Source organism: Thunnus thynnus, chromosome 6, assembly GCF_963924715.1.
Source record: "Thunnus thynnus chromosome 6, fThuThy2.1, whole genome shotgun sequence".
Classification (NCBI taxonomy): domain Eukaryota; kingdom Metazoa; phylum Chordata; class Actinopteri; order Scombriformes; family Scombridae; genus Thunnus; species Thunnus thynnus.
In genome coordinates this window covers 27,026,059-27,040,912 of record NC_089522.1, presented here as the reverse complement: position 1 = coordinate 27,040,912, position 14,854 = coordinate 27,026,059, and the positions used below count along the sequence as shown (strand labels likewise).

General features: G+C 42.6%; 1 protein-coding gene across 1 annotated transcript in view; it reads right to left on the bottom strand.

Annotated features, from left to right (window-relative positions):
* Positions 1–14,854, bottom strand: part of plxna2 (plexin A2) — a 168,097-nt gene that overhangs the window by 37,391 nt on the left and 115,852 nt on the right. Inside the window, exons 13-17 of the mRNA XM_067593095.1 lie at positions 11,386–11,537; positions 7,800–7,917; positions 5,933–6,069; positions 3,989–4,156; positions 2,481–2,574 (exon numbers count right to left, since the gene is read on the bottom strand). Coding sequence (XP_067449196.1) covers positions 2,481–2,574; positions 3,989–4,156; positions 5,933–6,069; positions 7,800–7,917; positions 11,386–11,537 — 669 coding nt within the window. The remainder of the gene's footprint in view (positions 1–2,480; positions 2,575–3,988; positions 4,157–5,932; positions 6,070–7,799; positions 7,918–11,385; positions 11,538–14,854) is intronic.

Below are 14,854 nucleotides of genomic sequence, written 5' to 3'. Positions count from 1 at the left end.
GATGCTGATTGTGATACGTACGGCAGCGTAAGACACATGCATACGGCTTATAATGCAAAATCATTATGAACATGTAAATTATAAGTTCTGAGTGTCCATTAGCATTGCTTATAGTGATGAATGGCACCCTCCTCTAGTGCTCAGTGCATCAGACAATCAGCCTGATTGGCCCAGAAGTGATAGGAGCCTGGCACACCCATGCCGAACACTTTATATGATCAGCAGCAGCTGCAAATGCACCTAATGTACCAAGTCTGACACCCAGTCCAGACGTCTTAAGTGTGGCAAATGCCGTAGATGAAATCTTTCTGGGACAGGGAAATGTTCTGGAGCTGGAAAATAACCCTTTTAGCTTTAATCAAGATTATGATAAATGTTTCAATTGTGAATCCTGTGACAGATACAGAGCATTTCACAAAGAAAATTGTCTTTTTTTTTTTCTTGCTCCCAGTGTCTTTGTGAATCTATGCAGGTGACACGAGGGAGGGGGAGAAGAGAAGCAATTTAGCGGGAGACAGGTGATCATTTTAAGGCTGGCTGACAGACAGCAGCTCTTATTGCTATAGGCTGCTCTGCTGTTTGCCTTCCTCCAGTGACAAAAGAGGAAAGGGATAGAGGAGGGGGGGGGGGAGATGGGATGAAGGATAGGTAATTGTAACCTTAGCATTTAATAGAAATTCATTCTCTGTGGCTGTGGTGGCAATCAAGACGGTGACACAGGCTTCTTTTGCAAGGCGCTATGTTGGGAGTTGGAACAGATGAGGCAGGGTGGAGATGAACAACTCTCTTTCAAAGCTTTGGAAACTGACAAATCAGACGGTGCCGCACCCACTCGCACGCGAGTCAAATCCCATTTCGCCAGGTCTCCAGCAGTCTCTCACTCATCAAGTATTTTCTTTCCTCTCTACACATAAAACAGCACAGATCTGTATTTTACTTGCAATTACTAGGCTTTCAAAACTCAAAAAGGTCTTTTAGGGAAACCGTGTCCTTACATGGGGGAACATTGTAGCACAAAAAGCCCAGGGCAGAGTTATGATTTTTAGTAAAGGAACACTAAGCACTAAGCAAGTCAGACACTTAAGGCCAATTTTAGACTACTGATGTCAGGAATAGGAAGCTGGGATTGCAGAGGGGGAGGAGGCATGCTGAAACACATTTGTGTAGAAATCCGTAGCTGAGGTGAGGCACGGAGGAGGTTTGTGTCTCTCTATAAATGAGGCATGAGATTTAGGTGGCTAGATAGAGTGTAATATGTGTTCACAGTAAGTGCCAACCTATATGTTTGTACATATGCTACAGTGCACCAACAAACACATGTGTTTAGCATGTGAATGAGTAGGTATTTGTCAAGATGTTTGATGTATCTTTGCAATATGCTTTAGAAACCTTACCATGAGAGCAGTGGTTGACAGTTAGAGGTCAGGACTACCACATTAGATAAATATAAGGGATTACAAGATTGTTACCAGGGTAAAAATTAAGAAAATCTAACCGAGTCACAAGAAATAAAGTTAGGAACTACTGTATTAGAGCATGTTTTTGTGTTTTGTTAATACAGAGTGTGTGTATGTGTGGCTCACTAGTTAGGCAGCGCTGGGCACAGAGAGCTATTCTTTTACCTGTTCTCTTCTCCCATCCCTCTAACTCTTTGTCCTTTCCACTCTTCTTTAGTCCATTCATCTGCCCTGCTCACCTTTGCCCACACCACAGAGAGGAAATCCCATCCTCTTAATTAAACATGGACCCCCAGGACAGGGGCTCAAATGCAATTTGTAACGATTTCCTGCAGCCAAGACTTTGATTATACAGGGGCTCTTTATGCTGACCAAAGACTTCTGACCGCAGTTAATCTTCCATTGAAACCCATTAGGAGTCTCCTTGCCCTCGATCATGCATACATCTCCAACATTCCCCTCACTGAGCCACCAACCCCCCCCCCATCCCACACTCCTCTTCAAACTCTACTGTCCTCCAGCAGGCTCCATGACTGCAAAAGTATTTGTTTGAAAATCTTTTTTTTTTGTTCTCAAACAAATAAAAAATGTTCAGCATGACTTGTATGACAATAAAACACAACTGGGCTTAACAGGCTGCCGTGCGGAGCTGAAATTAAGTCTGAAGAAAATTTAGGGTAAACTCTTAATTAAACACTGCATGCAGACCACTCTCACTGCCAGCTGCATTATTCAGATGCTTGTTGGAGTGCTTGAGACGACTGGGTTCAAGCGGATGTTAAGGAAGCAAAGAGAGCTGGAGGGGCTGTTAGGAGAGATAGCGCTTTTCTTACACCAGCTAAACATTGCTTAGGTTGCTTGTGTGGCGGTGTTCAGTGAGTCAAGCAGGAACTAGCTAGCATACATTATCCAGCATGTACAGTACCAGTACGAGTGAATGGGAAGGTATATCCAAACTTTTGACAGGTTTCTGGTGCACATACAGCACTAGCTTTATGGTAAAGGCAGTATAACGGCTCTTACATTGACAGACTCTCGGCCAGCGTACTTGACTCGGATCCTGGGCTCCTGAACCACGTCCAGGTTGGTCCCTGTCACCATCAGGGGGGTGTGACCACTGAGGGAAAAACACAAGTAGACACGGATATGAATAATCCTGTTTGTCAAATTTCTCTTTGTTTCTCTGTCCAATTTTTTTTTAACTTCAAGATAGATAGAAAGACAGGAAGGAGAAAAGAAGGAATAAAGGAAAGAAACAGAAAGGGAAAGAAACAAAGACAATTCTCCACCAAACTAACCCTGATGTACCTCCTCAGAATGTTCACCATCGGTTGAAAATAAACACATCAAACCGGCTCTCATCATCAGTTTCTTTCAGGAGATAATAGCCTTTGGAGTGGAGGATGATTAGAGTTGCTTTTTAACTGACTTCAACTGGCTACAATCAACCGGAGCAGATTTGTGTTTGAAATACCAAGGCAGCTCAAGCATATAAGGATGCAGTGGTGGTCCTGGGCTTCTTCATAACACAGCAGGACAAACAAAGCACACAAACAAAGCAGGAGGGAAACTGCTGGATGTTTGGCTCTCCCTGCAGCTGTTTGGGTTATTGTTGTTTGTTGTTTTTGTTGTTATGCGTGTGGCGCGCGGAATAAAGATGCCAGACGGGGACTGCTGCAATAATAAATGTCAGACAGGTCCGTGCTATTAGGCTTGTAGTTTTACTGTAGCGCCGTGGAAATCGAGTCACTGTAAATGGACGTCGCGCTGTCTATAAGCTCATTAAATTATATACACAGCTGGTGTGGAGATAAGACTCACATACTGACCTTCTCTGCTGTCTCTATCTATCTATGTTTATATCTATATTTTTTGGACTTCTAATCCCCGTTTTCCAGAAGATACAGGTCAGTGCACATCATGTTAGTTAAGAGAGAATGATCTAACTAATATCCAATGTACTCTCTCTTCCTATATTCCAAGAACAGAAGAAAAATGTAAAGAAAGATGACCAATCCCCGTCTCCTTGGATTTCTCCCCTCGCCTCCCTCTGCGCCATCACACACTTCCGCTGCAGCGTCCCCCCTGCACTCCCTCTCTCAGTCTAAGCCATCTGCTGTAGACTCACACCTCTGATAGCACATTGTTCTAATAAGCCACTATTTCATCTTCATCCCTCTCCTCCTTTTAATTAGTAGTGTATGCTGTATGTGTATCTATCTGCCAAAGATGTTCAACAGATGGATCAACACTGCATTCGATAGGAGAGTCTCAGTCTCAACAGTGACCGCCCTCTCCAATCTGTGTGCTATGGCGGTCCTATCAGATCTAGACTAATTGGAAGGGAACCAAACAGTAATTGAAAGTGCAATATTGACCCGTGTCTGCTTATTACCATTGGGCCCGGCTCTAAAGTTCTGGATGGGGAAAGGAAACTCTTGCCTGGGGGACAAAAGTTTAGGAGGATGTACAGTATGTGGAGTGTATATGGTGCAACATGCATCCTATAGGTCGAGTGTTATGACTTTTACCTCGCGATGCTCCAATCTGGTTCAATACGCTGGACAGTGGGATCTTCTATGTACTCGAAGGTGAGGCTCTCCCTGATTTGGGCATGGTCCACACTCACGCTGATCTGCACCGGGCCCACACCAGACTGGGAAGGCGCAGAGCAGCATACGATTTCTGTCATGGTCCGTCTACAAGTAAAGCAGAATACACACAGTAATGGAATTATTCAAACCTGTATACAATTAGACTAATAGGTACCTCTATGTAAAGCTAGTGCCAAATGCAGAAAGTATCTGCATGTTTCAGGAAACAGAGGATAAACTTTTAAATGCTCCATGATGTTAAATTTGATTATAATATACGCACAATTTATTAATTTATTGTCTGAATGAACCATACCATCACAGTAATGTAGGGATTCTATTTATATAAGGTACAACACCGGCAACAACAACAGAATATATCATTTTGTACTGTAATTATCTGAGTTAGAACACGGCAGAACGAACAAACCTGTTATTTCACGGTGAAAATAAATAAGCTCTAATAACTGTATTTAAACATTGTAATTCAAAGACCTTGAACACAGAGAATCTGAGATCTTTTCCCAGACTTTTCTTGGACCCATAATCACTCTGGCTATGAATACATGCAGGTGCACATGACCACATACACATACAAGTCTGTGACCACTGTCATATGTGCTCATACCCCCCCCCCTTCTCCATGGCTCCATGTTTTACCTGCCCACCCCCTGAATTTGTCCCAATTCATTAGAAGAGGAGAGCTTGTAGTAGAACGGCCCCCCCATCCTCCTCTTTCTCCCAAGCCAGGAATACATTGGAGAAACACAAACCAGTAATTAGCCCCATATCTCATTAAAGCTGGCTTGACTCCTCAACCTTACAGCATTACAGTCAGACTACCCTAGCAGAGCTTAAAATAGATGCATAGACGAGTGGAAAGTTGATGGAGGGCGTTTGGGAGCAACTCAGAGAGGAAAGGATGGATGGGAGGAGTGAGATGGAAGGAAACTGTAAGAGACAGGAGAATAAAAAAAAAAAAAAACAGGGAGTGAGAACATATGAAGAGATAGATAGAAAGATAAAATGAGAAAGAGGGGGTTGGATGAAAAAGAAGAAAGCTACGTATGAGCACCAGGTTTTCTGGAAGCTATTATTACAGAGTTTGATGCAGTAGGTCATCTAAACGTTATTAAGATTTACACAAGTTTCTGACAAAGGGAGAGAAAGAGGCTTTCCCCTGGGGGATTTCTCAGTAATATCACAGGGGGGAAAGCAGAGAAAGCAGAGAAATATAGCAGCTTATTTAATGGGAATAATCCACATCATCTTGGGAACAAGAGATGTTTTTTTTTTCATTTGTTCACAGCGGGAGACATTTTCTGACAGTGATGTAAGTAGCAGCTCCGAGAAGTGAAAGAAACACTGAGTCAAAGAACTGTGATATTATCAGTTGTGCTGTATTACAGGCGTAAGTGTTGTTTAAGCGTTGCAAAATGCAAATGTAGGAAGAATTGACTATGTAAAGATATTTTTAACAGTGCAAACATGACAGAGAACAAAGACAAACGGACAAATGAAACGGCCCTGTTGCTTTTCACTTGTTTGTTTTCACACTTTTTTTTTTTAATCGCTTAATGTAGGTGATAACTTTCAACATTCATAGTAAGTGGATTAGTTTCACTCCCTAATATCCACATTATACTATACTGCTGGAACTGTAAACTGTGAAATTCAAATTTGTATCTTTCATTTGCACTTGAACGTTTCACATTTCCACCTCATCTTAACGTGCACGTACACTAAAAAGCCTTTCTCTGTGAATCTCCATCTGAGTTATACAAAAGCCTGATCACGCAAGGCTGTTTTTCCTCAAATTGAATTTCATGGGCTACTAATAGCACTTGTATGGTATAAATGAATGCAAGAGGAAAGTCTCACCCGAAGAACTCGCACGTCTGGTTTCCGAACTGAACGTTGACACTGCTTCCAGCGCCGAGGTTTTCTCCCATTATCGTTACTTTGGTGCCCCCAGACTCTGGACCTTTGCTAGGGGACAGACCTGTGATCGTGGGAGTCTATGAAACAGAGAGATGCAGAGACAGAGAGGTTAAAAGAGACTGTGAGAGCAAATTAAAGGGAGAGGGAAAGTGCAGAAAAGAAAGGACAAAGCAAGAGATCAAAAGGCAGACTAAGAGATAGATATTTTCTAGAGTAAAAGGGGCAGCATCTCTGCGGTACCTCTTCAAACCTTCACATATTATCACAGATCCACGGTAAATTACAGTTATTCATATTGCCAGGCTGACGGCAGTGGAGTGCAGCGCTAGTGGGAGAAAAGAGGATAAAACCAGGAGCTCTTAGAGTCCTTGAGAGATCCTCCTCCTGTGTGTTGTCTGAGTGAAGCTTTTTAAAGACAGTCTGAAAATAACTAGTGTTTACAGCGGCAGGCAGCTAGGGCCCCTGTCACACAGACATATGGAGAAATATCCAAGCAGACAGCTCGTCATACAGAGACGCACACATGCGGCAGTGCACACATATACACACACACACGCTCGCACGCAGATAGGCACACACACACACTATGCGCACAAAAATAAAACAGCAATTTAAAAACAACTAAATGCACACTCTATCATTTACGCTGCCCCTTTGCCAAGTGCTCCATTATTGCTGGCTGAAAAAGACAGCCACATAGGGAGTATGTCTTGTTGTGAAAATTGAAGAACGCTTCTGTAATGGTGTATTCTTTTTTTTTTTTTTGCGCGGTGGCCTGCAATACAGGGGAATTGCAAGTGGTGTCAATTCGAGCCTCTGTGAAGTATTCTGTGAGGAATTCCACTGCTTCCATCGCTAGTAGCAGCTGTAACACGGGTGAGAAAAGGTAGCTGAGGATTTACTATAGCGCCACGAGCGTCACGCTGACAAAACTCAAAACTGTCAGCCGAGTGTGACTTCGAGGATGCGGGCTAAAGCAGGTACTCCGAAAACAACGGTAGTAATTACTGGCTGCTGTTAATTGTTAAGGGAATGCTAATTGTGAAGGTGGGAGAGCGCGTAAATGGGAAAGTAGATTATCTGTTAGCTGCAGGCTTGGCAGACAGCGGATGACAGAAACAGGGAAAAGTGTGTGTGTGTGTGTGTATGTGTGTGTGAGGATGGGGAGTAGATAATGTTAATCTGCCAAGTGCTGCCTTCAATTTTAGCAAGTTATTTGTTCATTTGTCTTTCATTCTTTTCCCTTTCTCTTATGACCCTACCGTCCAATTAAATTTGACTATTTTCATTTCCCACTTTGTGCAAGCTATCTCTTACACAATCTGACAATACCCAAACCTATACAAAAACAAATACTTCTAAGAAATATTAGAATATCTCATTCTTTTCCCCCATCACTGAGTAATGCTTAACTTAATTCAGCTTGGCTGCAGAGTCGTGAAGACTATCTTACTTAACTTCATGATCATGTGTAAATAAAGACAAATAAAATCTATGTATAAGCAGGAACCTGCAGGAATCATTAATGAAGAGCATACACAGAGCTGTTTAATTACACTGTCGGTAGGCATGGCAACTCACATCGTTGCCTGTAGCGCATCAATTACTTTTGCAAGAAAAGTACAAATTGTTTTAATTGAACTGACTGTATGTTTTCTATGACTTGTACGCAGCTCTTTTGTTCGTCTTATACTTAGTACAACATACAATACATATGCATATGCATACAACACAATTCACAAATGTGCATTATATTGTATGAGGATAGAGAGCAATGTAGTGTCATTATAGTGTAAGTATGTCATACCACAAAGGAGTAGAGTTGTGAGGAGCGAGCTCTGAGTTCAGGCCTGCACTCTCCAACGCACAGCTGGACTGCACCGGGTCTGCTGTCTGCAGGAGCTGCGTCCATCTCACACACAATCCTACAAAAGACACAAAATAATGAGTTAAAATCCCTTACAGTAATGTGCATAATGAGGTCACAATTAGCGAAAATACTCACAGCTGTTTTCGACTTTCTTAAAAACGACTTAAAGCTCAGAGGTTGTCTATATGTTTGAATGACTGAGCGAAGTTGGGAGAAAGTAATCAAAACACTTCTACGCTTGATATCGATCTATCTTCCACTCTAAATGCAATCTTCTTTTGTTGTCTCACTCATTTCATTACGGGACACATCCAGACATCGACCAGGACCCCCTTGATGACAGTCTTCAAATGAGACTAGCGCTCCTCCTCCGTTGGCACCCCAACACACCCCAACCCGAGTGTAGTAAATTTCCCACCAACAACCGGGCCCCCCCCTCCCCCGACAGCGTTGGTGCTGTGCCAGTGTGGTACATCTAATGTAAATCACGCGCTAGGATCAATACAGTTTATCATACCATGTGATCAGGTGTCACCCAGCGCTGCAGGTGACTAGATCAAATGACATAATAAAACAAGGACGTCTATTGATCGCTGTGCCAGGGAGTAATAAAGTACAAGAAGCAATCACAGTGTGGAAAGAGAGATAGATGTGGTGAGGCATTTGGCAGGGGCAAGGCGGGACTGGAGCAGGTGAAACAGAGCAGACATATTGTTTCTCCAGTGTTGATCATCTGAATTACAGAAAAATGACTCAAGGAGCTTTGTTGGATGAACTAGGTGAAGGAGAGTGGATTTACTTTCTGACAAAACTGAAAATTTCTTCTCACTTGGCCTCAGACAAATGGAGACTCAATTTATCCCCCACCTGAAGGGCCTACTACAGTGGTCCTTTGTGAGGCTGTATATTTATGGAAATATGTTTGGCTTTTCAAAACTGAACATTCAATTGTATCTCCTCGGCCTGCTCTTTTCGTAAAAAAAACCTGAGGATAACTTTCAAACTGAATTCTTGCTAATGAGGACTCATTTTGGCCACTATAAGAAATTCTGCAGAATAGTATCAGCCCTCAAAAAAAAAAAAAGTATTTTCTGACTGCTGAAAAAATACAAAACTTTAGCCTTTTTTTCTTCACACACTCCTCTGAAGTAGCAACATAAAAGACACATAAATATGTATACTTCTTTTCTTTTTTTCGTCCGATCCAGTCCAGTCCGCCTGGTGACTGAATTAAAGCTCGAAACAAACAACAACAGTCAGATAAGGACATGCATATAATGAAGCTAGAGCCAATATGACCTCATAAGTCCAGCTCAGAACAGATCATGAAGGCTACAGGGGTCATGGGTTAGTTTTTTTAATTTTGCTCAGTCTATTTTTTTTTCTACATGCCATACAAATAAATTAAATAAAATAGCTTGTGCCCAAATGGATTAAAGTGCTGTCAGATCAGTGCGCTGCTGACAAATTGTCCCCTACAGCCCAGTGGCACATAGTGAATTTTAATTATAAGTGCCCAGTAAGGAGTTAGGAACCACGGCAGACATACTGTATCATGTGTCATCCACACTATTCATGAGCTGTTGTAACAGCATCATAAGTACTGAAAGTATGTGAGTTAGAGGAATGGCGCAGTGCTGAGTTGTTCTCTTTCTGAGGGCAGAAGTAGGCCAAGGAAAGAATTAGGGTTAAAGGCTCCTCTGAGAGCCACGGCTGTGATAGCCTGTGTGTGCATGTGTGTGCATATGTGTGTGTCAGCTGTGCCTCAGTGTGCTGCTATACATTTAAAACTTTACACTATTCTCTAAGTGACTCCGAATCAGTGGAGCAAGGAGACCTTAAACAATATCTAAAGGACGCAGCATTAATCATCCCTTAAAAACTCTTCAAATACTAATATATTATCTCTACAAACATATGTGATATCCGTGTTACCCAGTGATGCTTTTACAGTGGCCATGTTGCATATTGATTTCCTATGGTGTAATTATTAAACCTATAGTAGCTGCATAATAAGTATTTTTTGAGCTAGCTGTAGAGCATCCTGTAAAATATATAATCGGATTTTTTTTTTTTCAAGATTTGCATTTCCTCCACCAAGCTCAATACCCAAAGGCAATCCAACCTAATCCTAATTTAAATACCTTATTATATATTTAGAGTAAAGCATCTTAGCAGAGTGTGTACATCCTTGTCCTTCCCCTAGCAAGGTCCACATAACCTGGGGAGGTTAAACAACCATAAGGCACTAGGTTGCTAACTCTACACACGTCTGCACGTCTAGCCAAGGGGGAGATGGGCAACTTGTGAATCATGGGCCACGTTTCATTAGTTCAGGGTGAACGGGACAGGCTTTAACGTGATGTATGCACAGCATGGGACAATTAGGCAGGTAAACACAAGTAAACACACACAGCTGTTATGGGATTGTTGCTGACTATATGAGCCACTGAGTGAGAACTGGGCTACTGTGCTGCAGGGGGAGAACAGCAATGTCAGGGCCAGACTGCTTGGACCTGCTCCAGTCTTCATGACGGCAGAGATGTTGGAGGAGAAAGCAGCTTTTTTGTTACTCCCAATACATATTGCATCCAAACCCCAGTTTAGATGCCCAGTATTACTCATTGATAATTGATTTGATGCATGTTTAGTATTTTATACTGTGGATCTCTATTGAGTTCTATTGAGATCAAGAGATTTGTCCAGCAAATTGTGTTGTTTACAAACTGGGATCCTATGTTGTATTGTGAACTATATGTGGCAAACCTTTTCCCAACTGCTGTCAGTTAACTTGAATGAAGAATTAAGTTTTCAAATTATACAAATATTTCTAAAAAAACAACATTTGTCACATTTTGTGTAGTTTCCAATCAGCACATGTCTAATAACTAAAGTTTTAAAATAATAATGCTAGCGTTTGTCCTGTTTGTGTGACTTACTTCCAGAATACACAAGGCACGGACGTGGCGCGACACCTCTGCTGCAGCACGGCCGCAGCAGAGCGCGTCCATTATAATCAACTGAAGCTGCAACACTGACCACGGAAGCCGCAGGCACCGTGCTGCTCATCTCTATTTTTACACAGCTGGTCTATTTTCTTTTCTCTAAGCGTGACTATGCGGCCCTCCAACAGGTAAAAACTATAGAACTGTGTAAAAAACAATCAATCGAACAATCTGTTTAAAAATTATTAAAATAAATACCTCATTGTACCAGAGGCAATGCGATGCAGCAGTGCAACCTTGTGTTTTTTTTTTTTTTTACATTGCACATTAACATAAATCAATCAAATCAGTGTGTATCCATAATCCTATAGTTAATTTATTCAGTACCAGTTAATATAGCCTATGCTTCCAAACCCTGCATAACTGACTGCATTATCATGTGGAAAAACTCAATGGCTGACGTGCAACCACATGCTACTAAGACCAAATCTGTGTAGCAGGTAAAAAACCGTGTTCTGCCCCATGGATGCCCCATGACACATCACATCCATGCCTGTTCTATTTCGACCATAACTTACTGTTCAGCGATTATGTAGCCATCCTCTACAGGGGAACACCTCACTCCTGCCACCTCCACATTGCCCACCATGTCCGAGAAGGCCAGACCGAGGTTCGTGCCATGGATGGTCACCCGTGTGCCTCCTTCTGGGGGTCCAGCCACTGGGGTCACCTACAAGGTATTAAAAAAAGTAAAGTCAGGGAGAAAGTTGTAAATGCTTTGGGTGAAATGTGACATGGAAGGATGTTTTTCTTTCCTGTTATGAGCCTGCCTTATAGAAATCATAGATGGGCACAGGTTTCCTTAGATGCTCAAGGGTAAAGATGCTCTTTCGGTCCAGGTGGCTGTAAAAGCAATTAAGAGCACTCCCCACGTCTACATCCACAGAATGTCAGAACATGCCATGAGTCATTGTGCCGAGAGCATGCTCTAATCATACAAGTAGCAAAGAGCACATGTTTTATAGCTCCTTTTATCTAAATATGGCATCATACTTCTTCTTCTTCTACAACTCCTTCCTATATATCTAATTAAAATAAATTAAAATACTTTAGAAAATGGTAGGGATCAGTAATATTCTGAATAGTCGCCTGCTCAGAATCTACTGCTGTTGCCACGGATTATAAATATAACAAGGGGCCATATTAATGCTTATTGCAGACCACCTACTCATAAAATACAATATGGCTGCCCAGCATGACCTTGGCACAGGGTGGCACACTGCCTTCTGTGCTGCAGAGCCCTGTTGAGGCTCTGACCTGGCCATCATCCAGCCCTTTAAACAAGAGAGGAGAAGAGGAGGAGGTGGAGGAGGATGAGGAGGAGGAAAAAGTGGTGAGAGCAGAGAGAGAGAGAGAGAGAGAAAAGACAGGAAGGAGATAAAGAAAGAAAATACACAATACTGATCAGTGGACAGGGAGGCAAAAGGAGATAGAGGAGACTAAGAAAGAGGAGGGTAGTAGGGAGGAGATGACTGTCACTTTGCTGTGTGGAGCTGGTGGTGCAATGTAAACAATCAATATGCTATTACTGGCCATGCAAGCAGAAGGAAGAAAACCAACAGTCCGCTTACTGAGCCGCAAACTACCACATGACGGCGACCCTTCCAGAGGTGCTGTACACACTCTCCTCTCTACCCCCCGACATCCACTAGGGCATTGCGGCTTCCCCGTGGGACGGCGGCATTGTAATCTAGATTCAGTGGACATTAATTGCTCTGGATGTAAAGTAAGTGTGTCACTGCACTGCCTGAGGGGTCTGAATACATGAATCTTTTAGCACTGCTTGGGCATGCAGGGTATAGAGGGGGGGGAAACATAATGGCTAAATATATCCATGTCAGGCGATGGCAGCAGCTATTCGAGTAGACTTAGTGATGGTTACATAAGCAGTGTAAGGGCCTGAGAGAGAAGGGGAGAGAAGGGAGGGATAGGAGAGTGTAAGAGAGTGAAAAAATTAGAGAGCAGAGAAAAAAAGAAAGGGACTGGACAAAATGGGATGAGCAGCGATGGGGATGTGGATGCCACTCTGTTCAGTCCTCTGAGCCTTGATGGATGACAGGTGAAGGCAGTGATGGTGACAAGACAGCAGCGCTGTATCACAGATGGGCCTGACTAAAAGCTTGGAAGACCTCCTCGATCTACCCTTGAGGGTGAAATGGAGCCCTTCCCAAGGGCAAGACCAAGCACGGGAAGACAGTCTAATCCATGCATGAAAACCATTCGACTGAGCTCCCCATTGGCAGATAGAGCCTTGATTCATCAGTGGATCATAGAGAAACCACCACTTCAAAGGCTCACGCCACAAATGTCTCCAAGCTGGGAGGCGTGAGAGAAGTGCTGCTCTTTGTCTGTGTGTCTCTATTTCTGATAAAAACAAAGGGATTAAATCTATAAAGGAGCCTCCTTGTACATGAGACTGTGGTTTGATTGCCTGTAAACCAGATCCTAATGACCTTTACAGACCTTTACAGAGAGAACCTATTACAGTCATGTGCTGTAGATAATCTTTAGAGGGGCAGAGTTTGTCTTCATATTTCACTGCAACACCCTCCCTTTTTGCTTCTCTTTTCCTTCTTTTGCTTTCTGTCTTTCATCATTTCGTCTCCCTCAGGCTAGGTGACACATCCTCCTCCTCTAAGCACCAGCTTGCTTGTTTGTCTTACCAAACAGACTTTCAAAGGGAAGACGAAGAGGAAGCCTGATTGGACATGCACACACACCCTGCCATCCTCATCCCCTCCACCTCCCCCTCCATTCCCACCCAGTGCTGCCATGCCATGCTCCCTGTGTAATCCTTTTAGGAGCAGCGCTGTTGCCTGCCTGGCATTGTCACACTGTCAATAGAGGGTAATTCCCAGCAAACAGCCAGTCAGCTTGCACGCCGTACTCCCCGCTCCCACTCTTGCACGCTCACTATCTCCCTCCAGCTCAGGGGATCAGATCATTGGCCACTTACCACCACCATTTCCTTAGACATTCTGCTGGATTTGGCAACAACCATAAGAAGACTAAAGAGGGGTGAGATGACCTAAATTGAGAAGAAGAGAGGCAGCACTCTAATCTGCAAGTAAGAAACTTCCAGAAAAGAAAGAATCCCTTTTGGGTAGATAATCTGCTAGTTTAAGCAAAAGAAAAGACTATGTAGAAATAGAGGAATGGCCGTCAAAGTGAACAGCCAGTCAGTGTGTTGTTGACATAATCAGCTGAAGTAATGGTAGGGAAAGTTGTGCTGATGCAGCCAAGGCTCAACTGAATACATACAGCAATACACCGCCCCAGCTGCCTTCAGGCTATGCAAGCCTAGCATGTCACTACATTAGCTGACTGAGCTCAGTGGCATTCTCCAAGACAATTCAGAGATAATAATGTTTAATCATCCAATCTACTGTTAAAATATACAAGCCCAGATTTTCCCTGTATATTCTTTATTATCAACCTTTGACATATATTTATATATTTCTTAAAAGCTGGATTTTATCTTCTTGAAGCTTTAAAAAGATTGTCCTAGAATGACCCTACGCAACAGTAGATGTATTTCCATTCTTGCAATAGCTGAATATTTTGCTTTTGAAATTAAATAGCCTTTGATACAATTTAGGAGCTTGCAGCTAATCTCTTTGTCTTTGGTCTCTGCTCAGACTAATTCGAGCATGTCACATTTAATTGTGAGTAGCATTTAATGGGCTTGATAAAACCTCACTGATCACTTGTTCCTGAACAAACTACATCCTAAATACTTTATGGGGTCTTAAATGTCTTGTAGTCAGCCAAGAGATACGGGTCAAGATGAAAAGGAGTTTTTTAGTGTATGAGGAGGAAAAACAAGAGAGAAAATGATGGGTAAAGGAGTGTATTTGTGGATGACTGAGTTTTTCCCTCAGTGATCATACTAATGTTTTGTGCTTGCTGTGCATGTCAGTGAAGAAGCCACTATAACTTACTGTGCGCATGGAGATGTGTGAGGTATGTGGGCATTTTATTACATGT